We start from the raw sequence: 25,817 nt of genomic DNA, 5'->3' as shown, positions 1-25,817 counted from the left end.
CCCACCACAACACCTTCCCGCGCCAAGTGCACATCCACCCGGTAGCCTCGAGCCATGGCCTGTACGTCCCTGATTTTCCTATCGCTCTGCCCCTCTCACGCTCGCTCTTCGTCGCCCCGCCTCGCTGCCTTTGGAGCGCTCGGCGAAGGCTATCATACTCTACCTTATATACCATGCCGTCATCACAGATGCTCGCATAGTCGAGTATACTGGCGTATACCCTCGTCGCTACGGCTTTCCACCACCTTAGAGCCTGCTCTAGCACCGCCTACGCCCCATTGACCCCTTCCTTGCACGTCTTCATCGCTCCCAGCCCCAAGTCATCACGAGCATCATTTTGCGGTCGGACCTTGTTTTCTCTTCGTTATCAAGACGTTTTAAGTCGCTTTTTGATGATTCTTGGTCGCGTAATCTCGCCGATTCCAATGCACCTTGTTTCACTCCGCCCGGCCACGTTTCCATCGAGAAGTCGAGCTGACCATCTCCTCCATCTAGCCGGGTCCATCCTCATGCACTCTCCGGGTAATCCGACCACCTCTCTGCCCATAGTCAACGGTCATGGCTCTCCCCTAGCACATAATGTGACCAACGTCGACGATGAAGACGCACCCAGCGAAAGCGAACTGTCCGACCCTACGAACCGTGCCGCCGCAGCTCTATCACCATCTAGCGATGCTCAGAGTCCCGTACAAGATGAGGACAATGAGGTAGATGCGCTGTCGGACTCGTCCCACAGCGAAGATGCGGAAGGCTCAGAGGACGGAGACTACGAGTCGGAAACGCCACCTGCCCAGTCAGACAACGAAGAAGTTGATCGGTCATCATCGGAGGACTCGCAGAGACCCCGGAAACGGAAAGCTAGTGTTGAAGACGATGAGTACATAAACCAAAATCCAGAGCTCTACGGTCTCAGGAGAAGCGTGCGTTCTCATAACTAGTCGTGTTGGACTCTTCACTGAACTCTCCTGTAGGGCCGCGCTCGCGCAAACCGTCGTGTGGTATGCCATCCTTCTCGCCTACGTCTCTAAGACCACTCCCACTAATACGTCTCCACAGATTGACAGCAGTTCGGAAGAGGATGACTCTGATTCTGATGCTGTGAATCCTCGCCGGAAGAAGCGGAGAACAATCGCTCCTGCCAGAGGTATGCTGTCACTAGCTGTTCGAGAACCCAACTGCATGGCCGAGCTCACCATTGCCTAGGCTCCCGTCGTCCATCGCCAGACCCTCCTTCCCCTTCTGAGTCAGACTCCGACTCCGACGCGTACATTGGTGGTCGTCGCCAGGTCCCTACCAAGAAACAACGGAAACACCGGCACCTTGTGGCCTCGGGACGGGCACCGCCCTCGCAGGCTGAAGTCCGTTTCTCGACACGCAACGCTGCGAAGGTCACGAGTTATAACGAAGACGATGATGACAACATATTCAGCGACGAGTCGGAGGATATGACGCCCAATTACTGGGTCGCCGCCGAGGAAGATGATAGTCCGCAGATTGACAGAGTCATCCTCCATCGGCGACGAGAAGACTCCGGTCAGTATTCAGTTGCCTCTGAAGGCTTGCATGCCTAACTGTCGAACAGATGGAGAGATGAGCAACCTCACGAAACATGACTACGAGTACCTGGTAAGCTGCTCCTCCTCACCTACGATGTGCCATATCATGTTGGCTAATCTTTGACGCAGATCAAATGGGTTGGCAAAGCCCCGTTTCACGCTACGTACGAGGAGTTCTCCTCACTGTCCGGATACAAAGGGTTCAGGAAAGTTGAGAACTACTTTCGCAAGATCGTCCTGGAAGAGATCATGATCATGGGTGATCCTGAAGTTCCTTCTGAGGAGAAGGAGAAGTGGAACCTCGATCGCGAGAAGGTCGAAGACCTCCATGAGGACTCACGGCACGTTGAACGTGTCATTGCCTCCCAGGAGGGTGAGGAAGAAACCGAGTACCTCGTAAAATGTAGGAACAACATCTGTCGTTGTGGTTCTAAACGCTGACACCGTGCTATAGGGAAAGCCCTCCCGTATGAGGAATGTACTTGGGAGCCGGCATCACTGGTCGGTCAGCTTGCTCAAGACCAGATCGACCGGTATCTCGACAGATCTTCGAAAGTGCCCGTCTCCGACAAGCGTGAGTCCAACATCGCCACACGTCGGAAGTACGTCGCTATCCGCGAGCAGCCCGAATACATTAAATTCGGCCAACTCAGAGACTTCCAATTGAGAGGCGTCAGCTTCTTGGCGTACCACTGGTGCAAAGGAGACAATGCCATTCTTGCCGACGAAATGGGTCTTGGCAAGACAGTACAAACAGTGTCGTTCATGAATTGGTTGCGACATGACCGTGGCCAACAAGGGCCGTTTGTCGTAGTTGTTCCACTCTCGACCCTTCCCGCATGGGCGGAGACCTTCGACAACTGGGCGCCTGACATGAACTACGTTGTCTACAACGGCAACGAAGCCTCGCGGAAGATTATCCGCGAGTACGAAATGCTTGTTGAGGGCAACCCCAAGAGGACTAAGTTTCATGTGCTCTTGACGACCTATGAGTTTGTTCTTGCCGACTCCACTTTCCTTTCGCAAATCAAGTGGCAGTTCATGGCCGTAGACGAGGCTCATCGACTTAAGAACCGTGAGTCTCAGCTATATGCCAAGCTGATGGATTTCGGGGCACCAAGTAGACTCCTCATCACCGGTACCCCGATGCAGAACACCTTGGGCGAGCTCTCCGCCCTGATGGACTTCATCATGCCCGGGATGATTGAGGTCGATGAGAACATTGACTTACAGTCAGAATCGGCCAGTCAGAAGATTGCTGAGCTCACTAATGCAATCAGCCCGTACATGATTCGCCGGACCAAGCAGAAGGTAGAGAACGACTTGCCGCCCAAGACTGAGAAGATCATCCGTGTCGAATTGTCTGATCTCCAACTCGAGTATTACAAAAACATCCTGACTAGGAACTACGCCGCCTTGAATCAAGGTGGCAAGGGTCCGAAGCAATCACTACTCAACATTATGATGGAGCTGAAGAAGGCCAGCAACCACCCTTACATGTTTGCCGGTGCCGAGGAACGCATGCTTGCAGGTAACTACCGCCGGGAAGACCAACTCAAGGCACTTGTCACTAGCAGCGGTAAGATGATGCTTCTCGACCGCCTGTTGACGAAGTTGAAGAAGGACAACCACCGTGTCCTTATTTTCAGTCAAATGGTCAAGATGCTCGACATTCTCGGTGATTATCTGCAGCTTCGCGGCTACCAGTTCCAGAGGCTGGACGGAACTATTACTTCCGGCCAAAGAAGGCAGGCTATCGACCACTTCAATGCTTCTGAGAGTCAAGATTTCTGCTTTCTGCTCTCGACCAGAGCCGGTGGTCTTGGTATCAACCTGATGACAGCAGACACTGTCATTTTGTTTGATTCAGATTGGAACCCGCAGGCTGACCTTCAGGCAATGGCTCGTGCTCACCGTATTGGTCAAAAGAACCCTGTCACAGTGTACCGACTCGTGTCGAAGGATACAGTTGAAGAGGAGGTTCTCGAGCGAGCGCGCAACAAGCTCATGCTCGAATACATCACCATTCAACGCGCTGTCACGGACAAGGGCGACAAAGAGGCTTTCGATCGAGCTGCAAGGGCTGTCGCAGAGCCGACCTCGTCCGACGACATCAACCGCATCCTCAAGAAGCGTGGTCAGAAGATGTTTGAGCAGACTGGAAACCAGAAGAAACTGGAAGAGCTCGACATCGACGCTGTCTTGGAGAACGCTGAGGAGCACAAGACAGAACAGCCTGAAGGCATCACCACCGACGGTGGCGAGGAATTCCTCAAGAGTTTTGAGTACACTGACGTCAAGCTTGACCTTGAGTGGGATGATATCATCCCCAAAGACCAACTCGAGGAGATCAAAGCAGAGGAGAAGCGTAAGCAAGATGAAGAGTTTCTCGCCAGGGAAATCGAGCAGAGTCAGCCCAGAAAGCGTAAGGCACCCAATGAGGAACGCGAGCAACGCGCTGCCAAGAAGCGAGCTCGCCAGGCTGCTCAGGAAGCTGCAGAAGCTGCGCAATCGGGCGACGAATCTGGCCCTGACGACGATCCGAAGCGGCCTTTGTCTGAGAAGGAGATTCGCAATCTTATCCGTGCTCACGAGAAATTCGGATCCATTGAGGAGCGTGGGGATGAAATGGTCAAGGAAGCCAAGTTGAGCAACCGCGACAGGGAAGTTGTGAAGGCAACCCTGAAAGAAGTGATGGACCACTGTCGCGATCTATTAAGGGAGGAGCAAGTAAAGAACGAGGCCATGGCACGTGAAAACAACAAGGTCCTCACTAAGAAGGACAAGAAGGCCATCCTGTTCGACTGGAAAGGTGTGAAGAGACTCAATGCCGAAACGATCCTGGAACGGCCACACGAGATGAGGCTCATCAAGGAAGCCGTTGCTGCAGCTTCCGAATGGCGCAACTTCCGACTTCCCGAGGCGTCAAAACCTGCGCATTACAGCTGCCCTTGGGGTGCGCGGGAGGACGGCATGCTTGCCGTCGGTATTTCCAAGCATGGCTATGGCTCGTGGGTCGCCATTCGAGATGACCCGGAACTTGGCATGCAAGACAAGTTCTTCCTCGAAGAGCACCGTGTGGATAAGAAGGAGGAACGCAGCAAGGCCGAAGACAAGAACGCCAAATCTCCGGGTGCGGTCCATCTCGTCCGCAGAGCCAATTACCTCATCAGCGTCCTCAAGGACAAGGCTTCCAACGGCACAAACGCTGCCGCAAAGAGAGCTTTGGACAATCACCATCGCAACAACAAGAAGTGGAATGCCTCGCGTCGTCCGGAGAAGCAAGGCAGTGCGTCTGCCAGCCCTGGGCCTGCTAACATGCGGAAAGTCAACCGCGAACAAGATAGGGCTCGCAACCGCACCCAGAGCCACAGCGAGCATCGCCACGAGCATCGTCACAGCGAACACCGGCATGGTGAACACCGTCATGGTGAGCATCGCCATAGTGTGGATCGTCGTTCAGAGAAGCCCGACCGAAACGGAACCCCAGAAGTCCGGCGCAAGGCCAGTGGTGAACTTGACGACAAGCACAAGTTGAAGCACAAGCACCACAGGGCTGACGAGCGGCCTCGTCACTCGGCTGAGAGCCACCATCGTCGGGAGTCAAGCAACCTGAATGGTCATGCTAACCGCAGTAACCCGTCGGCGAAGTTGCTCAAGCCTGTACAAGAGAATCTCGACGCACTTGTCAAGTGTACATCTCAAAAGATTCCCGATCGTGTGGAAAGGTCTTTGGCGCTGAAGAAGGAGTTTTTGAAGGTCGGACAGTTCATTTCACAGGGCTTGCGGGAAAGAGCGAGCCCTACGGAAAAGGCCCGTCTATGGTAAGCTCATATGCCTGAGGCCTTCAGCGGTCTAGATGCTAACAACATGTAGGGATTTCATTGCCAACAATTTCTGGCCCAGCAAAGGTGTCGAAGGGTCGAAGCTGAATGACATGTATCAAAAGATTAAGATATCCGAAGAGAAGGCCAAGACGGCCGGCGGCGAGCACGACAAGGCCAAGACGGCCGGCGAGCCGGAGCACAAGGTCAAAAACGAGCCTGGGTCTCAAGAAAAGGGGCAAGGCGCGAGTGCGGAGCAGGAGAAAGCCAAGCCGGCGACGAACGGGGAAGAAGCAAAAGCCACGTGACAATGGCATCAGACATACACGGGCATGGGAACGGCGTTTTCATAAGCTATGGCGGGGGCATGTTTGCCATCAATCTTTGCATCCACAAAGCATAGCATGGTGTTTGGGTATCTTGGTTCATTCCATCTTTTTCCCTCGTGGGCTTCTATTTGCCGCAGTGGACAGTATTCGGGAGTTTCGTCGGGGTTGCGTCATTTGATGGGCTGCATCACTTTTGTTGGCTTCATGACCACAACGTCGCTTGCATATTTGACAGGCGCTCGGCACAGATGGGAAAAAGGGGCCCTGACGAGGTCGGCTACAGATTTCTTTTTTGGTTCTTTTGATTTGTCCAAGATCCGGTTGCGCGGACGTGGACGCAAGGCATGCAGAAAGCAAGCACAAGTGGCAGCATTACTGTTTATTTTCGAGATGGCTCAAACGATACCAATACAGTGACGCCCGTTAAAGGGCGGTGTGAGAGTAGGGCAGCTTGCAAATGCCGTGAACATGGAGAGTGTACAACTTACAAAAGGCATGGCGATACGTCATTTGCGGATCAAATCATTGGTGACGGTGATCAACAAGGCTTGTAGGTGAGGAGCATGTACTACATCATTTTCGGGCAAATGCCCCGGACAAGTTTGGACAGAGACGCGCTTCTATCACATTCTGACGAAGAAGCTTCGCCGTCTTGAAGGTGCAAGGGTCCGTTTCGCATGATTATACGTTTATTTTTAGTGGCTTGTGACCTTTGCTGATCCTCTGCGCTGTTTCCCCAAGTGACATGTCACGAAGCTGACGCCGCCGTTTTTTCGCCCTGCTTTGGCTGTGGCCATTGGTGCGTAGTTGTTCTCCCTCGTTTGAGGCGCGCCAAAATACGAGAGGTTCAGGTGAAAGGCCCGGAGATCAGCTGCAGCGAGAAAAAGGTCAGGCAGGCAGGGCAATTAGTGCAGTCAACCTGGGTGGTTGAGGGATTAATCGCCTAGTATGCGTGTCACGTTCAAGCACATAAGCCGGAGGGAAATAATGCGGGGGCAGGGTGGAAACGAGAAGGGTGCGGGGATGAGCTTTGAGGGTTTTCTTTTAGAGGAGGCGTGTGAGCTGCATACATGGCTCAGCGCGAAATAGCAAAGACGTAATGATGCATGCCCACGATACGCTGCAGCGAATTCTCTTTTCGGGGCTTTAGTTTTCGTGCAGCCACATGCACGACGAAAGTAATACCGTCCGACTAAGTGGCAGTGCGGAGAAGCAGGGCGCGTGGCAAGGCGTGAACACCTAGCGGGATGCGGTTATAGTGATGCCGAAGTGCCGTGTTGATGCCTTGTCGGTGGCTCGTCGGCGCGTGGCTGCCGTCGTTCCATTCAAATGTCCCGGATTCCACGGCTCGATTGTTTTGCGCAACAAGGGTCGTGGCGCCAGCTTCCATGGAACGCTTCAGCTTCGCCGAGCCGTGTGACCTGCGCGAATGGGCGGCCCCGTGGGTTGCGGAGCACGAGAGACTGCCACGCGACTTTGGGCTGCTCGAGGCAGAGGCGGTGGACTTTGAGTACCTTGGTGGCTCTGGCCCCTTGACCGCAACGTCATGGCGCCAATCACCGCGCCTGCCCTATGCTCGTGTCGTAAAAAGAGACGTGCCTCGCGCGCTTGCCAAGTTGTGCTTCTCCGTCGCACTTGCGCCTGCGACACAAAGCAGAGAGATATAGAGCGCTCCGCAACCGCCTGGTTGCTTCCCCGTTCTCCTGCCCCCCTCCGCCATAATGGTGCGCTGCGCTCTCGCTTCGGCGCTGATTGCCTCATCAGCGAGCGCACTAAGCGTACCTGCAGCACACCTACTCCGCACGCCATCGTCCCAGTCGCGGCCTCTGACAGGCAAATTTCTCCACATTACCGGTACGCACCCCGCCCCGGAGATCGCGTCGCAGACTGACGCCGTCTTGCAGACTTCCACCCCGACCCCTTCTACAAGACCTATGGCAGCACCTCCAAGGACGGCGCCTGCCACCGTGGCCACGGCGCAGCAGGCTACTACGGCGCCGAGACGTCGGGCTGCGACACCCCGCTGACGCTGGTCAATGCCACTTTCGACTGGATTCGCGACAACATCCGCGATGAAATCGACTTCATCGTCTGGACCGGCGACTCGGCCCGCCACGACAACGACGAGAAACACCCGCGGAACGACGACCAGGTCGTCCAGCTGAACAAATTCATCGTCAGCAAGTTCAGAGAGGTTTTTGCTCGCCCGGACGATGACGATGACGATCCTACCAACGATTTCATCATCCCAATTGTCCCGACCTACGGTAACAATGACATCCTGCCGCATAACATTTTCCTCGAGGGCCCCAATCACTGGACTACCACCTACCTGGATGTTTGGCGGAGCATGATCCCGGAGGAGCAGAGGCACCAGTTCCAGCGAGGCGGTTGGTTTCAGGTCGAGGTCATCCCGAACAAATTGGCAGTCTTCAGCTTAAACACCATGTGAGTCCGGTCGCGCAAGGGTGCGACAAACAGGAACTGACACCAGACCAGGTACTTCTTCGACTCCAACTCGGCCGTCGATGGATGCGCGATCAAGTCGGAACCCGGCTACGAGCACATGGAATGGCTGCGCATCCAGCTGCAGATCCTGCGCGAGCGTGGCATGAAGGCCATTCTCATCGGTCATGTACCGCCCGCCCGCACCGACAACAAGCAGAGCTGGGATGAGACTTGCTGGCAGAAGTATGCTCTGTGGCAGCGTCAGTACCGCGACGTCATAGTCGCATCGCTGTACGGCCACATGAACATCGACCATTTCCAGCTGCAGGATTTCAACGACATCAGGCCGTCCACCGAGAAAGGAAAGATGAAAGGCGCCTTGAAGCAGAAAATCTCGCTGGATACCCGTGGCGAAGTCTCGATCATGAGCCCATCTGACTATTTGATGGATCTGCGGAATGAGTGGGCGAATCTGCCGAGTCCCAAAAAGAAGGGAAGCGCCAAGGCCGAGGAAGAGGAGGAAGAGGAGTCAATTGTCGAAAAGATCCAGGATTTCTTTGGCCAGAAGAAGGGAAAGAAGGGGAACAAGAAATTCTTGGATGAGATCGGCGGACCTTGGGGGGAACGTTTCGGCTTCTCCCTGATCGGCCCCTCCATCGTTCCGAACTACTTTCCAACCCTGAGAGTGTTTGACTATAACATTACAGGCTTGGATAATCCCGGGGACCTGCAACATCCTCGACACCTGCCCGGAGAACGCCTTCAGGAAATCTTTGAAAGGGAACTGGAGGATGCAGACCAGGACAAGGACGGTGATTACGAAGAGGCTATCAAGAGGAAAAACAAGAAGTACAAGTTCACCGTCCCCAATCCGCCTTCCAAATCGTCGCCTCCGGGTCCCGCCTATTCGCCACAAACCCTGTCTCTCCTTGGCTACACCCAATACTTCGCCAATTTGACCCGCCTCAACAATGACTTCCACAAGTCCCCCTGCTACCTCGCAGCCATCAGCCACGCTTCCGATGACAACACTACTATCAACCCGACTTCTCTTCTGTACGCCGATTACACGGAAGGCGACGATTCGGATTTCGGTGATGGATTCGGCGCCCAGCGCTGGCGCGAGGGCAAGCATCGCGGGAAGAAGCCAGCGCATCCGACACCGCACCCGCTCCCGTTCGAATTTGAGGTCTTTTACCAGACCAACAATAAGAGCGACCCCTTTAAGCTGAAGGATTTGACCGTGCGGAGTTATATCAATCTGGCGAGGAGGATTGGGAATTTCAACGAGAAGAGTGGTGGCGGCGGAAAGAAGCACAAGAAGCATAAGAAGGACAAGAAGGACAAAAAGAACAAGAAGACCAAGGAGTTAGGCGGTGCTGAAGATTCAAACCGTGGAGCCACGGACTTGGAAGCTGTGATGAACGAGCTAGTTGGGAGCAATGTGGAAGAAAAGGGCCGCGAGCTATCAGGATTCGAAGATGGATTGGACGGCGACTACTACGAAGATTACGAGACTGACGATGATGATAGAGACGATGGGGATGATGAATTAGATGCGGCAAAGAAGAAGAAGAACAAGAAGAAGAAGAACAGGAACAAGCACCGGAAGAAGGGCCCGAAACACCACGTCTGGTATACATTCATCGAGCGCGCATTCGTGGGCACCATGAGCCGCGACGAGATCGACGAGCGGTTCGGCTGGATCCCGGAACTGGCTGAGGCTGACACCACGTACGAGTCGCAGCCGCCGTCGGTCGTTGCCGATGATGCTGAAGACGTGGGCTTTGGCGATGACGAGCTTTGATTTTTATGTTCTAGTGTCTATTTTTTACCTTTCGGCCTTGTTCATTCACTTTTGGGAGCCGCCGACTCCCGGATTGGCATAGCGTGCAAAGGTTCTGTCGGACTTCTGGGCGTGGACACGGACGGCGTTGGATGGATTCTTGCTTCATCTCTTCTGCTTTGTCTTTTTATCTCTTTTCAAGATTTTCCTAAGCAGCATTGGTGTGGTTTTCGTGATTGGAGAAGATATGATGGTGGCAGCAATCGTTTAGAATTCGTTCCGGCCGAGATTTAGACACACTCTTGCTCATTAGAACAGCTCGAGTCGTTCAGCCGTAGCAGGCAAGGGAAAGGCCACACAAAGAGAATTCGCTCACGCGAGGACCTACGTAACGAGGAATTTGCTCAAGTGAAATAGAAAGACTGATAACTTGAATGAATCTTAAATCCTTTGATCAAACGCCTTGACAACTCCTACCACTACCATCGCCATTCATCGCAGCCACCCTGTTCTGGCCCTCACTCATGGAGTGTGTGAGGGAAAGGAACCAAAAGTGGCGTGTGAATGTGCGTATGTGGGAATGCAAGATTGGCAAAAGTTAGCAGTAGACAAGAGAGTGATCGCTCACTACTCGAACCGTCCCCTCCCTCGCCTTTATTTCATCTCTATATCATTCCTCCTGCAAAAAAAAAAAAGTCAAATGTCCGCCTCGGTGGAAAGATAGCACAGCAAAGTGTGAAAACAGCTCCATCCGCATGTTGAAGCGGACCACGGGTATATAGAGGATCAGCAGCGACGACAATCATCAGAGGCAAGATCAAGGAAAGACATAAAGATCATCGCTCGTTTGGTGAAGGGAAAGAAAAGAATTGCAGAACAATGTCAAAACAGAACTCCTTCCGGATTACAGTTACTTTCTACCTCTAAAAAACGGCTCCGTTGACAGAGCCACCACCACCAGTCTGGCCATTGGCGTAGACGGGTACGCCGTTGACCGTGTCGACGATGCGGGCGATCTCCGCGGGGAGGTCGTTGTTGTCACCATTGCTCTGGCCTCCGCCGCTGGTTCCGTTGGTGGGCGGGTTTCCGTTGGTGACAGCGACGGCGGCAGCAGCCTTGCTCGTACCATTGGCGCCATTTGCTTCGGTGAGCTGGGCGGCCGATGCAGCGGCAGCAATCGCGGCAGCAGTCTCTTTGCTCGCTTTCCTCTCCTCCTCGTGCGCGGTGAGCCCCTTACGGATAGCGAGGACGCTGTCAACGATGACCGCGTCGATACCTTCCTTTACTTGCCGCTATTGAGAGGAAGTCATTTAGTACAGCGCTTTCTAGAGAGGGGAAAGGTTGGATCGTGCTTACCTGCACATTGACGGGATCGTTGTTCAGCGTGCCATAGCTGACGCAAACCAAACCAGACTCTTTGACGACCCTAACCAAGCGTGGGCACATGACCAGGGGCTCTGCTGCCGTGACAACACCGAGGAGGTTCCAGCGCGAGGCGAAGCGAATGGCTTCCTGAACACTGCTGGCTCTGATGTCTCCAACGGGCGAAGTGCCCGCATCGCTGAGGAAGAGGATAGGAATAGATGGCTGCTTGAAGGATAGCAGAAGGCAAATGTCTGGGTGGAAGGACGAGAAGATGATGTTGCGGTTTGAGCCAAGGTCGTACACCTTCTTCAGAACGGTGTCGACGAATGAGTTCAGCTCGACAGCGTATGTGTCCATGTCATGCTCCTCGGTTTCATGCAACATTGGGTATTCTAAATCATCTCAGCACCGGTAGAGATCAAGGTTGTCGCAAGTGTAAACTCACTCATCTCAATGTTGAAACCAATCGACTCAGGAAGCTTCTTAAACATCTCTTCGAGAGTGGTGAAGGGCGCCTGGATAAAGTTGCCACGGCTGTTGCCTTTGTAGCCCTTCATCTTGAAGTCACGTGTGTGCTTCATGCGCTCGTTGAGGTCTGACTGGCTCTCCTTCTTGACATCAACGGAGTACGAGCGTGGCCTAGCCCGAGTTTTGGCGACATCCTTGTTCTCAGCCTTGGCCTCGACGGGTGATGACGGCCTGGAGGAGCGAGGCGTCTTTTGCTCACTCACGTGGAGGAACTTACGGAATGTCAGCCAGTGCCTACTTTATATTGGTACGTATTGGGTTTACTTACTTGCTCCAGCGTCAACGTATGCACGGGCGCATCAATACCTGTTTCGCTAACAAGGAAGTCATGGTAAATGACGGGAACGTGATCTTTGGTCAGTTGAACATCTTGACGTCGTTAGTACTAAACAGCGTGAATGCAGGCGCTCTGGTCTTACCAAACTACATATAGTCAGCAACATGCGGAACAAATAGGTGCATATAGAACATACCTCAACATAAGACGCTCCTAGGTTGGCGGCAGCAATAAAGGACTACACGTGCCGTTAGTTTACACTCTCCGTTAAGTCGATGTGTATCCTACCTGAATCGTATTCTCGCCAAGTTGCAAAGACTTTCGAGACGCAAGGTTCTTGCCCAAACCTTCACACAAGTTAGGAAAATGCAGGGGGATAGAAAACCAAAGTCCAATTCACCTCTGTGTCCAATGACCATTGTCGACGTCATACTCTTCCAGTACGTTTGGTTCTCCGTAATGGACAGGTTGGGGTGGGAGAAAGGCGTAATGACGAGGAAGTTGAAGTTGACGGATCCAATGATTTCCAGAGTATTGGCAGCGACGATCGGCACGCTGATGTCGCCTTTGAGGTTCATCCTCTGGGAGCCGACCATTTGTCTGACGCTTGACAGCATGGCAACAGCACGTCCGACTACGCGCTCTTTCGAACCGGCGTAAGTAGGGACGATATCAAAAAGGAGTTTAACCTTGGCAACATCCGTGGTCATGAAGGTTATGGGGTTAGTACTAATGTTCTCCTGGACGGGGAGGTCAATGACTGTGGGCTCTCCAGAAGCGCCTTGAGCAGAGACGACGAGAGAGAGAGCAGTATCAAGCTGAGTCGCGTGGGCATCAGAAATATGGATGTCGTCAAGCTTAACGGGCTCGATGTGCTTCCGCATATCCATGCTGCCAAGACTGACGAGAACCATGCTTTCATTCTGCAGATAACGATGGCCGAAAGTCTTGACAGGCTCCGGCACACGCAGATCCTTGTTTGCGTTGGATCGCCTCTCCTCAATCGAAGACTGCGGCGGCGACTCTGAGCGAACAGGCAGCTGCTTCTCTTGCTCCTTCTCCGTCGTGGCTGGGGGAGGCGTAAGCTCAGCCAAAACCGTCGCGATATCCAAATGGCCTCTCAGGGCAGCATGCTCCTTGGGCGTCCAGCCGGACAGGTCCGGCTTTTCCAAGTCCGCCCCGGCCTCAATGAGCAGCTTGACGACATCTAGGTGGCCATCGACACAAGCAATGAAAAGAGGAGTCCACGCAAAAGTGCTCTCTGCAAGTTCGACATTGGCCTTTTGGTCAGGAGTCCCGGTAATAAGAGCTTTGGCACACTCGGTGTGACCGTATCGGGCGGCAACATGCAAGGCCGTCTCGCCTTGCTCGTCCTGGTAGTTTATGTCCACTCCAGCATCGACCAGAAGTTTTACGATCTGGACGAAATTCGACTTTACGGCGAGCGACAACACGGCCCCCGACTTGGACACTGACTTCCGAATAGAGATTTTCTCATCAGGGTCCTGCCATCTCTCGGAGTCCAGAAGTGTCTTGGTAGTTAGTGGATGACCACCGATGACACTGAGGTGGAGGGGCGCGTAGCCGTCCAAATCTTGCCATTCGGGGGAGTCAATACCATGGGAGACGTCAAATTGGCCCCACTTCTGCATATAGTTGATGACAATCTTGCAGATGATAACGAAGCCATACTGCGCCGCATAGTGGAGTGGCAGTCTGCCATAGGAATCCCGAGCTGATAGCGCAGAGCGCTGCTCAGGCTTCAAACTGTCAAGGAGGTAGGAGAGCATGAGAACGGACTCATCATTGGCAGCCAACAGCTGGCTGGACTGCTGCTCAGTAATAGAGCTTGGCGGAGGCAACTGCACGGGGGATTCTGCTGGCGATATGAAGTTCGCAGCATCATTCGGAACGCCCAGGAATGGACCCGAACCCTGGCTTTGACCGCCATTTTGGGCCTCGTTGGTTTTTGCACGGCTGATAGCAATCACCAGTCTGTGAATACAGTTCCGCTTGTTCAGATCATCCTCGTCGTCGAGAGAAGTGAGCTGGGACAGTAATTTTTGGATACACTGGCGCGACCTGCAAGAAACGGAGCGCTGCAGGAGGTTAAGGAGCAACTTCTGATAAGCAGGGTTGGCCTTGTCCTCTCCTGCATTGGCCTCGTGGAGCAGCTCCTCGAGTATTGCGGCATCATCGTTCCGGATAGCCTGGTCTACCGTGTCTAAGAGCCCCGAGGGCAGGTTGAGGATGGCTCTCGAAGACACTCTCTTCAGCGAAGCGGTGGAGTGCACGGAGCTGACATCGTCAAACACCTTGGCTTCACCAAGGCCAGAGAGCCAGTCATTGATGGCCTTCATATCCTGCTGCAGCTTGTAGTTGGTGGCGAAGGGCGTGGGGTCAACCTTGGTAGCCAGATAGCGTTGCTGGGTGCACGAGTTGGGCACCTTCTTGTCCAACTTCTTGGTGATTTTGACGAAGCCTCTGCGATTGACCTCGCCGTACCATTGCAGCTTCCTCAACTGGCCGCGCAGCTCCAGAAGGGCGCCAACGAGGTCCTCCAGCTCGTCTCTGTCGATGCCGTCCGAGAACATGGTGGCGCGGCCGAAGCGGTCGTGGAGCAGCTTCAGCCTGCGCGCCGACTCGGCATACTTCTTATTGTAGAAGCCGTCGACATCTTCGAGGTTGCGGTCGAGCGAGTAGAAAAATTCTGCCCTACCGTTAGCAGCGCCCTCTCTCGATATGCTCTGGCGCATGCTCACCCGCCAGATCCGCCTCGCCTCCATTCTTGACAGCCTCGGCGGCCGACTTGACGAGCTTCTTCAAGCCCTTGTAGTTGATGTAGTGGGAAGCCCACTCGGGGACCTGGTTGCGGGCGAGATTGTGACCAAACTTCATGCTGGGTTATGTCCCGAGGCGGCGCTCGGCGGGAAGGGTGGTCGGCCGCGGAGAACTCAAGGAGAGGGGCAGGGCGAGGATGGCGAAGGCGGGCGCAGCGCAGAAGGAGGGGAGCGGGAGCTGTTTATGGGATTGGGGAGGGTTGTCAGAGCCATTCGACCGCATGGAAAGGATCGCCAATAAGGCCCGTTCGCGCAAGGGAGGGAGGCAACCTTGGAATTTTTCGGGGTGGCGTGGCAGGCAGATTTGGAGGGTTGAGTGAGCGTGGTGGAGAGTCGTGCTCTGAGCGGCGCAGATTACTGGACGAGCGCGACGGCAGCGCGGTGCCCTGGCCTGTCGCGCATTGTGCAAGGCTTATGTCAGTGACCGAGGAAGGGGCCGCGCAGCTCCGGCTGCTATAAAGAAAAGGGGCCCTCGTGAACGCTCACCGTCTGCGGTTGCTTTATACCACGCCCGGCGCAATCAAGGGACGCGCCCCGCAATGCGTGAGGATTCCAGGGCGGCCAAGGTGCCTGGGAGCTGTTATCGCCAGCCTTATCGCCCGCAAGCCGCGGTCGTCGAGCTTCACGCCTGCAAGCTGCTCGCGCGCGCCGCCTTGCGCTTCATATCTGGCAGGCAGGAGCAGAGCATCCGGGCGGCATCTGCGCGTGTTAGTGCCATCTCAGCTGCACAGCGCGGATCCATAGCCCGCTCCCCGCCAGTCACAGCCCGTCGCCACGACGCGGGTCGGCATGCGTTTGGTAAGGACAACATGCTCCCCGTCCCTCTGCTGCTGCCCGCCCACGCGCATGTGCCCTCACTCCGCTGCAGGCCTGACGAGCACAGGAACAAGCAACTCTGCACGCGATCAACTGCTCAATCCAACGCCCTGCCCGCCATTGGCTGCGCCGTCGGCGTGTACGACGCTCAACCGCACCAGGCCGGGCAGGGGTCGGCGTCTGGCTATGACGACGGTGGATGCTGGACGCCAAGCAGCCGCCTGCCATCTTCTGGAAGACCGCGGGGGCGGACCGGGGTACCGCAGGTCGCCTGGAGCAACGTCTGACAACCCGCCCTCTTCGCACGCTCGTCTCACCGGTGCACCAGAGTGCCCAGATGAACATCACGTACCCAAGCCACCTCGCGAAAACTCTTCGAGTCCACCTGGCCCGCTGAAAATCCTGCGTACGAAAGCACGACTCGCGAGTGTTTAAGGGTCCAGCGCCAGCCCCGCCGATGAGACCAACCCCCGGCCCCACCGCTCATCACCTTCCATTGCACATCCGTTTACCATCTCCCGAACACTCTCCGGGAGCCCTTCCGCACGCGCCGGGTGACGTATGGGCCGCCGCGAGCCCTGATGCAGACGTCCAAATGCACACACAGACACCAACCCCGCCAACACTGAACTATCGGACACCACGTGGCTCGGCAGCGCTGCGTGAACCGGTGAGTCTCGCCGGGGCGAGATGGGTCCAGCTTCTCCTGCATGTTGTGGGCTGTAGCACCGCCAGCGATATGATTCATACACCGGTCCACGACCAGCTGAAGACGACGCAGAAAAGTCCGAGAGGAGCCGCATGTCACTTACCGAGACAGCCTACTGACTTGTTCCCTACCACGGTAAACGTCACGGGTCCCACTCATCTTGGCCAGGGCTGCTTGTTGACCACAACCCTGACAAACCTCAACACCACCGCCACCCCCTAGACCTCCGAGATTCACTGTATGAGATGTGTCCGACTTGGCTATTATGCTAACACGTCAGAATGATCTTTCATTCAGCACGAGTACAGGTCGCTTAGCTCAGTTGGTTAGAGCGTGGTGCTAATATTGGCAGTCCTCCCAGAGGACTAAGAGTTAACGCCAAGGTCGCGAGTTCGACCCTCGTAGTGACCATCCTGTTCTTCTTTTTGCTCCCTCTTAGTCCAATCTAGTCTCTTGTGGTGGTGTCCTGGAGCTTAGGGACAGTGGACGCTCGGTCTGGTCGATTCCTTTTGGCCAATAACATCCTGAACCTTGTGGTTGGTCGTCACCTGCTTACACAGCATGCATCGGGTGTCTTACAAGCAGGCTTGCTGCAAAAGGAGAATCCCTGCTACTTGTCTCGGCCAGCGAGCAACAAGAGTGCAATGTTTTTTTTTTTTTTGCAGTTCTCGGAGAATCACTCAGCATAGGGTGTGGGAAGAGACACAGCTATAGCAGAATAAGCCGGACCACGGAAGCAAGGTCTGTTCTCCTGGGACGGTCAGTATCGTATGACTTGATCTGGAAATGGGTTCGGGAAAGTACGCACAGCTAATGGCGTTATTGTTTGAACCTCTACTCTTTTCTAAAGCCCGGGTAGCTGCTCCGATCACTCATACCGCATGCAGCATGTTGCCTGTATGCCAAGATATCTTGTCAAGCGGGTTATGGATCATCATCGGACCCCACGCATGTGAGAGTATGCATAAGCATCGGCCGATCTACGATACAAAGCTTGCAGATAGGGTCGCTATTGCTTAGCGCTGTTGGCTGACTTGCATATTGCCCTGCGATCTCCTAACTTTGGGGCGTGGTTACTACGATCTGCATGCGTAAGCAATAATAGCTTGTAGTGGGTTTCCAGTGCTACCGCGCCCGGAAAGGAGGGATGAAGCGAGCGACAAACAATGAGTGCTGTGACTAGACTCGTACCTACGGAAGATCGGTTCATTAGGGCGTAGTCAGAGAAAGGCTGCAACGAGAGAGAAGGGGTGAGACGTCGAGGATACTGTGAATCACGTGCCTACGCGTTTGGTGGAACGTCACTTCCGCCCGCGTCCCCCGGCTTCTCGCGACTTGCCCCGCAACATCCACCGCATTGCAGTCCAAACATCCGCCATGGGCCATGGTTCGCAACATAATCGAGGACTCCGATGATGAGGGCGACTTTGGCGCTCTGTCGCCCGTCGCCAGCAGAGAAAGCTCACCGGTTCCCACCAATCCAGCGAACGAAAAGACTCCTTCTCGGTCCCAAAAATCCGCACCCGGCACGAGTTCAACAGGTGCGTTAGCTGTCGCTCTTGGAATGGGCGTACTGCGTTGACACATTCCAGAAGAGATACGACGCGAAATTGCCGCTGCCCACAAGGATGTCATAGACAAATCGGCTGCTTCAAACCGAACTACAGGTAGCCCAGATGGCTCTGCTCGCTGGGACTCGCCCACAGATTCGCGCAAACGCAGACCCTCTCTCTCCAGTTTCGATGGCCATGATACACTGCGAGCAAAGAAGACAGATAAGAGGAAGTCTGCAAAGACATACGGTCAATCAGACCGGAGGGACTACAGCTTGTTCGATGAGGAAAATAGCGCCTTGGAGGGTATGAAGAACGATGAGGTGGCACGGTGTGGCACCAATCGCGGTGACTTCGCTCCATTGGGTCAGGCGGAGCCGCTGCTACAAGCTTCTGGAGAGTATGCGGCGTCAAACCACCAAGTTTTGATCCCCAGGATGCATTCTTCATTACAGCAAGATTTTGCAGGACACGAACCGGTTGTGATGTTTCCCACGACACTGTCGAGCACAGTCCCAGATGCGACATTAGATCAACAGCAGCTCGTAGAAGCCGCTCGCGCAGAGTACCAACAGATTGAATATCCAAGTTCTCCCGGGGCTGCAACAAAGCTCATTGGAAACCCTTTTGTTTCCTGGTCCGACTCCCTTGAGAGCAATGAAGTAAGTAGACTTGGATGCGTAAAATTGGTATCCATTGCTTTGTCGAGATTCTGACCAGAGACAGAGAGCGATGCAATCCAGCAATATCAGCCGCGGAGAATCTCAGCAACCGTCTCATGATACCGTAAAACGAAGTCAGACAACCAGACTCAGAACATCTCAGGAAACTCAACCCCAGTCCCTGGACAATGACTGCGCCCCTTCATCGTTGTCGGATTCTAGAAGGACAACCAAGCGGTCGAGAACCACGCCACATCTACGTTCATCCCAGTTAAACCATGACGAACTTGGCGAACGCGACGAACTCAGCGAAGAACCGTTAGCCAGCATTGGCTTGGCTTCGTCTCGCCAGAAAAGGTCATCCAAGTCTGAAGGTAACCTCACAATGTCACAAAAAGTGGCCGAAGAGTCGATACAGGACTCGATACGTGCCATTAGAGCCTCCAAGGCCAAGAAGGCACAAGAAACCAACTCCAGCGATATGCTAAACAGTGATGATCTTGCGATCGGATTGCCAAAAGAGAGATACGTCCCGAGGCCTAGCCGCTCAAGATCTGCACGATCGACCGTCGAGGAACCCGACTACTCGGTGATGCCTGAGAAGACGGCAAAGCAGAAGATGAAGCGTCGCAAAACCGGTGATGTCATAGCGGTCCAAGGGCACAATTTCTCCCAGTCAGCTTCGACTCCCACCCAAGAGACCAATGCGTCGACGAACGAAGAGAGCGCAGCACCGCCGATGGACAAGCCGTTGCAAACTCAAAGCAATACACCGGCGAAAAAGCGCAAAAGGGGGAGGCCGCCGAAGAAGCGTCAAGAGGATGTCAGCAATGCCATCTCGGATGATCAACAGGCTGGCGTGACAGGCAAAGGCCAGATGGACGAGGTAGACGAGCTCCATCAAGTCATGCCATCTACTAGCGAGCACCAAGCCCCGGAGCACCCCGTTTCTCATACAGAACCGCTGCTGCATGATCCCGATTTCAAGGACGGTCTTCACACGAGGCTGCCTTCACCGGTTGTTCAGCCGACGCCGGCAAGTTCAGCACACAGGATTGGCGAGGTGCAGCAAGTGGAGGAGACTAAGCCGAAGAAAAGAGGTCGTGGTCGGCCACGGTCTACACAGAACAATGTTCGAGAAGCAGCTGCAGCCGACGTGGACGAATCGCAGACGGTGGCTGATGAAAACGAGAAAGCTCAGGAGATGCAGGCAGATACGGGCTTGGAAAATGGCAAGTCGCATGACTTGGTGAAAGCAGAAGGGGAAGCGGAAGAGGCGATACTTGGCGCAGCAGACGATGCAGCCCCCGCTCTTGGCTCTTCCAGATCATCAGAGAAGCGGAGCGAGGAACACGAAGTGGGGGCAAGGGCAGCAAAAAGAGGATCCGCGGAGCCGTCGCCGCTGGGCAAGGGTAAGGTGCCGGTCCGGGTTGGACTGAGCCGAAAGGCGAGAATCGCACCGCTATTGAAGATTGTCAAAAAGTAAGACATGTTGCACACAGATATGTAGACGACATTGATTCTGGTGGCACAGGGCTGAGGGTGGCAGCCAAGAGAAGCAGTGTAGCCGGTGGCGGGCTGTAAGGCGTTCGGAACATTTTAGTTGCTGCAGGTATACCCCATGGCTGGACGGGACAGGAGGAGTATTGGCATTTTGCTTGACGAATGTAGGCTTGGGAGCGGAAGGGTTCATCGAAGGATTTCGTTTACATGCTACAGAAGTACATTGCGCATGGATACGATGGCATTAATTGAACGAAAAGGGATTCCCGAAACAACGCGGCACGCGGCCCATGCAAGTCACGGTGCCTGCGGCGGCGAAGAAAAAAAGCAAGGTTGACTCGTGAGGCCAGAGCCCGGGATCCGCCCGGCAATTGGCCTCGATGCATCTCAGGTGATGGCAAGCAATGCAACCTCGCTTGCAGACGGCAGCAAGCGAAAAAAAAAAAAAAAAGAAATAGAGCGAGAAGCCGAGTGTTGTCGATGGTCCGAGTCTGAGCGATGCTTAAATCCGAGAAGCTGCCCTTTTGGCGGAGGATTTGGTCGAAACGGGCAAAGGCTGCGACCAGGAGTGCATGAGCAATCAAATTGGACATGCGTAAGCCCAGTGTCAAACGTTCTCGATGCCGGACCCGCGAACCCGCTCACCAGCGGCACGCCTCGTCATAGCAGCCGGTCGGTGCTTTTGCGCATTGCCGGAAGAGAGCAAAGAGAGAGAACACATGGGAGCGTGAAACAGAGGCGTGGGCTCGGGGTGGGTTTGCGTGCGACACGCCAAAGCCGAGATCCATTGTTTCACCACGTCAAAGTATAATTGAACTTTTGACGTCGCCGATGCGCGAGCGAACGTCACGGATATAACAGAATGGCAGAGGAGGATTGCGGAGCGGGCACGTGGATCGTGAGATGCGCGTGTGGTAGCAGAGCATTTGCTTTTGCGGTAGTTCGCTGTCGTCTGCAAGGTGGGCGGTGGATCATGCACTTGCACGGGAGCACGGCAGGCTCTGCGAGACGGAGGGAGATCCTGCTCAGATCGCGCGGAGTCGAGTGGCGGATCTACTGGAGAGGGCGGCTGGAAAGGGCAGGGCGAGTTCAGGGCGCTGGCGGCAGAGCGACAAGGTTAAAAATAGAGTGATTGCAGGAACAGCGATCAGGGTGACGAGAACGAGAATGGCGAAACGAGCGCCGCCTGGCGCCCGAGCTCGTCGTCGGCCTTCTTGGCCCACGCGCAACTCTCAACACCAGCCCAATCGCCGCTGCAGCCCCGCACTGACAGCGACGCGCCGTCGTATATGCAGCGTGCGCCGGCCATCGGGGCCTTGGCTGCGAACGAGCCATGATTTCTGCCTCTCTGCCGCGCCCGCTGTTTCAACAGAAGAAGCAGTTGCGCCAGCCGCCTTCAGGAATGGCTGCTCCGCACTCGCAGCCACTTCCCTGCGAAAATCCACCTCGTTCAAGCGCTGCCCTGCCCGTTGCGGCAATGATATCTCCACACCACCTCGCGTCCCCGGCCCCTGCGCCAGTCCTGCTTGAGGGGCCTTGGCCCGTCTGCATGGATGGTCGATGGGCCTCTTGCTTGGCTTCTATACTGCTGTCCTTCATTAAATATATCTCTGCACCCTCCACGCGCTGCCTTTCTTTCTTTCTTCATCCTGTCGCTAGTGTCCGCTCGTCTCTCGTTTTTTGCTTCTCGCCGGGCGCGTCGATCTGCCATAACCGCGCGCTTCACTGTCTCTCGCTTTCCAGTATTATTGCCTGATCGAACCACCTCCTATTACAGCCATGCACTTCACTTCGCTACTTGCCACGACCGCCGTCGCCGCCGTCGCCTCGGCCCACGGCGACGGCCCCGAGGGCGTCCCCAAGCTCTTCGGCCGGAATGCCATTGCCGACCTGAAGGCCAGGAACATCTTCGCTGGCGTCTCCGGCCACCAGCACGTCGAGCGCGCCGATGCTCCTGTCAAGCGCCAGGATGTTGGCGGCACCGATGGCCAGTGTGGCGAGGGCTTCGGATCCTGCAATGAGGGCTACTGCTGCTCTGGTGCTGTGAGTTGAAAAACACCATCCCTAACAACCGACTTTTTCCCCTGACATAGCTTTAGGGATGGTGCGGTGTTGGCACCGAGTACTGCATGTCTCCGGACTGCCAGTTCAACTACGGCCCGGCCTGCGACGCCAATGCCATGCCTGCCGGAACTAACACCTCTTCCGTTGCCCGTGACCTGAAGGGTTCCGTCGAGTATGGTGGTGCTGGTATCTATGACTGTGTCGTGAACGGCCAGGTCGCCCTGACCTACGACGATGGTCCCTACATCTACACCGACGGCATGCTCGACGTGCTGAAGAAGTACAACGCCAAGGCCACCTTCTTCATCACCGGCAACAACAACGGCAAGGGCCAGATCGACAACGCCGCCTATGGCTGGGACACTGTCATCAAGAGGATGTACTCTGAGGGCCACCAGATCGCCTCCCACACCTGGAGCCACCAGGACCTGAGCGCCATTACCTCTGCTCAGCGCAAGGACCAGATGGTCAAGAACGAGATGGCTCTCAGGAACATCCTCGGTTTCTTCCCCACCTACATGCGCCCCCCGTACTCTTCTTGCACCGCCGAGTCTGGTTGCGAGGACGACCTGAAGGCTCTGGGCTACCACATCACCTACTTCGATCTGGACACTGATGACTACGACAACACCACCCCTGACAAGATCCAGAACGCCAAGGACAACTTCTCCAACGCCCTCGCTGGCAAGGACTCTGCCAACAACGACTTCCTCGCCATCGCTCACGACATCCACCAGCAGACCGCCCAGAACCTGACTGAGTTCATGCTCCAGACTCTCCAGGATGCCGGTTACACTGCTGTTACCGTTGGCGAGTGCCTTGGAGATGACGAGGCCAACTGGTACCGCTCGTCCAGTGGCGGTGTCTTCACCTCTGCGACATCTGCCGCCCCTACTGCCACTTCTGCCACTTCGACTACTTCGACCGCCCCCACTGCTACCGCGACCAAGATCTCTGAGGATGCTACCTGCGGCGGTACCACCGGTCAGACCTGCAAGGGCTCGACTTTCGGTGATTGCTGCTCTTCTGCCGGATGGTGGTAAGTCAATACAGACGATGCCTGTTCCCACAATTCGAGTGCTAACCACCAAAACAGCGGCTCGACTGATGCCTACTGCGGCGCCGGCTGCCAGTCCGCCTTCGGAACTTGCGAGTCAACCACGGGTCAAGTAAGCTCGATTTCTACTGTCTCTACTACAGTCTCATCTTCCGTTTCTTCTTCCTCTACGTCTGGGAGTGCCTCGTCGCCAACATCTGGTGCCAATCTCAAGGTTTCTACCGATGGGACCTGCGGCGGAACCGCTGGTTTCACCTGCAAGGGCTCGACTTTCGGAGACTGCTGCTCCAGTGCCGGCTGGTGGTAAGTTTTACCCCGATCCAAAGGAAAACAAAATACTGATTCGACCCTTCACAGTGGTTCCACCAGTGATTACTGCGGCTCCGGATGCAACTCTGAGTTTGGCACCTGCGGCACTTCCTCAGTAACACCTTCCAACTCGGCCACGGGACCTAGCACCGGAGCATCGACGCTGACCAGCTCGACAGTAAAAGCATCGTCGCCTGCTGCCTCTGGCGGCACCGCCACGACTGCGACATCGACCGCTCCCACCGCCACGTCCAACGTCAGCACCAACGGCCTGTGCGGCTCGCGCAACGGCGGAAAGACGTGCGCCGGCTCCAGGTTCGGTGGCTGCTGCAGCCCTCTCGGCACCTGCGGCTCGACCGTCTTATCCTGCAGCATCGGCTGCCAGAAGAGCTTCGGCACCGGCTGCTACTTTTAAAATAGGAAAAAGCGAAAGAGTATATGTCTAATCTCTTCTTCTACTGGAAAAAGTGGGAGGAAAGTGGTTGAAATGTAAAAAAGAGGAGAGCGATTTCCTTTTCATAATTTTTGTATCCGAAGCACTCTTGGAAAGAGGCGGAGAGGACTTTTGGAACAAAGCTTCCTGTTGATGTTGCTTAATATTTAATATCCTCAGCTGCTGGTAGTGTACCGGGCAGAGGATCAAATATCATGATTGAAGGCTTAAGAGACGACGTCAATGAGCACGCCGTTTGCCTTTATTATCCCATACACGTTGCTCTTCACCACTATCAATGCAGTCGATATCATAGCGAATATTGGGTCCGTTTTATGAATTTAGGAGCTTCTCGAGGACTAACGAATACGAATGACGCCCTGTGCAAAAGCATAATAGGGCATATCTATTGTATTTATCGTCTGCAACGCTAAGATAATAAGAGGCATGTTACGCGCGTATACGAGCTTCGCTTATTTCCAGTCCACCTGCCGCTTTCTCGTTCCCTACCTTTAAGAGTCTCACTAAGACATTTGCTTTCAATCTATTCTCGGGCTCGGATACAAGGGTAAACGAAATGCGCTGTACACTCCTGACTTGTTTAAGAGTACCAAAAAAAAAAAAGGAATGCTTGGCGCTAACTGCCTCGGCCTGTGTGTAGTGTGCAAAAGAGTGCCCACCCACATTAGAGAACAGATGACTGGAAGAAGGCAAAAAGAAGAACAGGATGGTCACTACGAGGGTCGAACTCGCGACCTTGGCGTTAACTCTTAGTCCTCTGGGAGGACTGCCAATATTAGCACCACGCTCTAACCAACTGAGCTAAGCGACCTGTACTTGTAGGTGTTCATCTGAAGCCAGAGAGACCTCAGAAATCCGGTGCGGATGAAAGTTGAAAAATGCGGATTCAATATGTACTAAAGAAAATTGTAGGATAACGAGAAAATCAAAGGAAACGAAGCAGTGACATCTAATTATGACTTTAAGAGGTAGCCGTAGGCTAAATAAATGCCTTTGAGCCTTGCTGTGGCTGTAGTATTTAGCAAGGGCCGGTTCCACACTCACAGTGATCAGCGACAGGAGACTTAAGCCCTCTGTAGTACGCGAACGACGCTCCACTCTCCGTTTATAGGTAGTTAAAGCGTGTATGCGAACGCGAATGTAAGGGCTGCAATCGAACAAATACGTCTGGCTAATGGATTCAACTCTCCACGCGCGAAGAACGCTATGTTCATAGTGGAAGTGTCGGGAAGTGAGCGGGACATAACTTTTAACCGGTCTGTACCTCGTGAGGGGTTTCCGACGAGACTCTCATCATTTCCCCTTAATTTCAACTGGTATCCTCCTTGAAGTGGCTATAATATGATTCAAAATGAAGGGAGCAGAATGACTTATTCCAGAGCGTTGTCTTTATCTATAGAGACTTAGCTCACCGCTTCTCTCTTTTTTTCCGAGAAGCGCCGTAATAGCATTGTGTTAAGGACTACCTAGATTTTTATGCCTTTGCAGTACTTTATTTCTCAGACTGTCGTCAGATCTAAGTGGGGACGGATACCAACTGCTCGTGTCGCATGTGCGACGGAAGTTGGTTGCAATATTTCGGCAAAAATCATTAGTGAGCACATGTAGGTTTATATGTGCACAGCACTCAAGAATAGGAAACTCTCACCTAAGTTTCAAAACGTCGTGGCGTTGGATATTATTGCCCCCGAGGTCTGGCGTTGCCACTGAGAGACGAAAAGGAGTGTGCGCACATTT

General features: G+C 54.4%; 5 protein-coding genes across 5 annotated transcripts; 4 read left to right on the top strand and 1 right to left on the bottom strand.

Moving 5' to 3' along the window:
* Positions 1-509: 509 nt before the first annotated feature.
* Positions 510-5,688, top strand: LTHEOB_9197 (Chromodomain helicase; the record flags this gene model as incomplete). Its single annotated transcript, XM_035518758.1, has 8 exons — positions 510-920; positions 972-998; positions 1,057-1,144; positions 1,204-1,533; positions 1,583-1,626; positions 1,686-1,959; positions 2,011-5,380; positions 5,433-5,688. The coding sequence occupies 8 exons, from the start codon at positions 510-512 to the stop codon at positions 5,686-5,688; spliced, it is 4,800 nt and encodes a 1,599-aa protein (XP_035369227.1).
* A 1,742-nt stretch (positions 5,689-7,430) lies between these two features.
* On the top strand, positions 7,431-9,964 carry LTHEOB_9196 (Metallo-dependent phosphatase; the record flags this gene model as incomplete). The annotated part of the gene is made up of 3 exons (XM_035518757.1): positions 7,431-7,563; positions 7,614-8,157; positions 8,209-9,964. The coding sequence occupies 3 exons, from the start codon at positions 7,431-7,433 to the stop codon at positions 9,962-9,964; spliced, it is 2,433 nt and encodes an 810-aa protein (XP_035369226.1).
* Positions 9,965-10,866: 902 nt separating this feature from the next.
* Positions 10,867-15,011, bottom strand: LTHEOB_9195 (Glycerophosphodiester phosphodiesterase gde1; the record flags this gene model as incomplete). Its single annotated transcript, XM_035518756.1, has 8 exons — positions 10,867-11,235; positions 11,300-11,700; positions 11,754-12,007; positions 12,054-12,070; positions 12,310-12,351; positions 12,402-12,460; positions 12,514-14,823; positions 14,876-15,011. 8 exons carry the CDS (start codon positions 15,009-15,011, stop codon positions 10,867-10,869), a joined length of 3,588 nt encoding a protein of 1,195 aa, XP_035369225.1.
* A 2,851-nt stretch (positions 15,012-17,862) lies between these two features.
* Positions 17,863-20,179, top strand: LTHEOB_9194 (Vacuolar protein sorting-associated protein 11 like; the record flags this gene model as incomplete). Its single annotated transcript, XM_035518755.1, has 3 exons — positions 17,863-18,019; positions 18,071-18,693; positions 18,965-20,179. 3 exons carry the CDS (start codon positions 17,863-17,865, stop codon positions 20,177-20,179), a joined length of 1,995 nt encoding a protein of 664 aa, XP_035369224.1.
* A 1,796-nt stretch (positions 20,180-21,975) lies between these two features.
* LTHEOB_9193 (Chitin-binding type 1 protein) lies at positions 21,976-24,041 on the top strand (the record flags this gene model as incomplete). Its single annotated transcript, XM_035518754.1, has 4 exons — positions 21,976-22,239; positions 22,296-23,299; positions 23,357-23,620; positions 23,675-24,041. 4 exons carry the CDS (start codon positions 21,976-21,978, stop codon positions 24,039-24,041), a joined length of 1,899 nt encoding a protein of 632 aa, XP_035369223.1.
* Between the last annotated feature and the right edge of the window lie 1,776 nt (positions 24,042-25,817).

The sequence above is a fragment of the Lasiodiplodia theobromae genome (assembly GCF_012971845.1).
Source record: "Lasiodiplodia theobromae strain AM2As chromosome Unknown scaffold_30, whole genome shotgun sequence".
In the NCBI taxonomy this organism is placed as follows: domain Eukaryota; kingdom Fungi; phylum Ascomycota; class Dothideomycetes; order Botryosphaeriales; family Botryosphaeriaceae; genus Lasiodiplodia; species Lasiodiplodia theobromae.
This window is presented reverse-complemented; position numbering and strand designations above follow the sequence as displayed.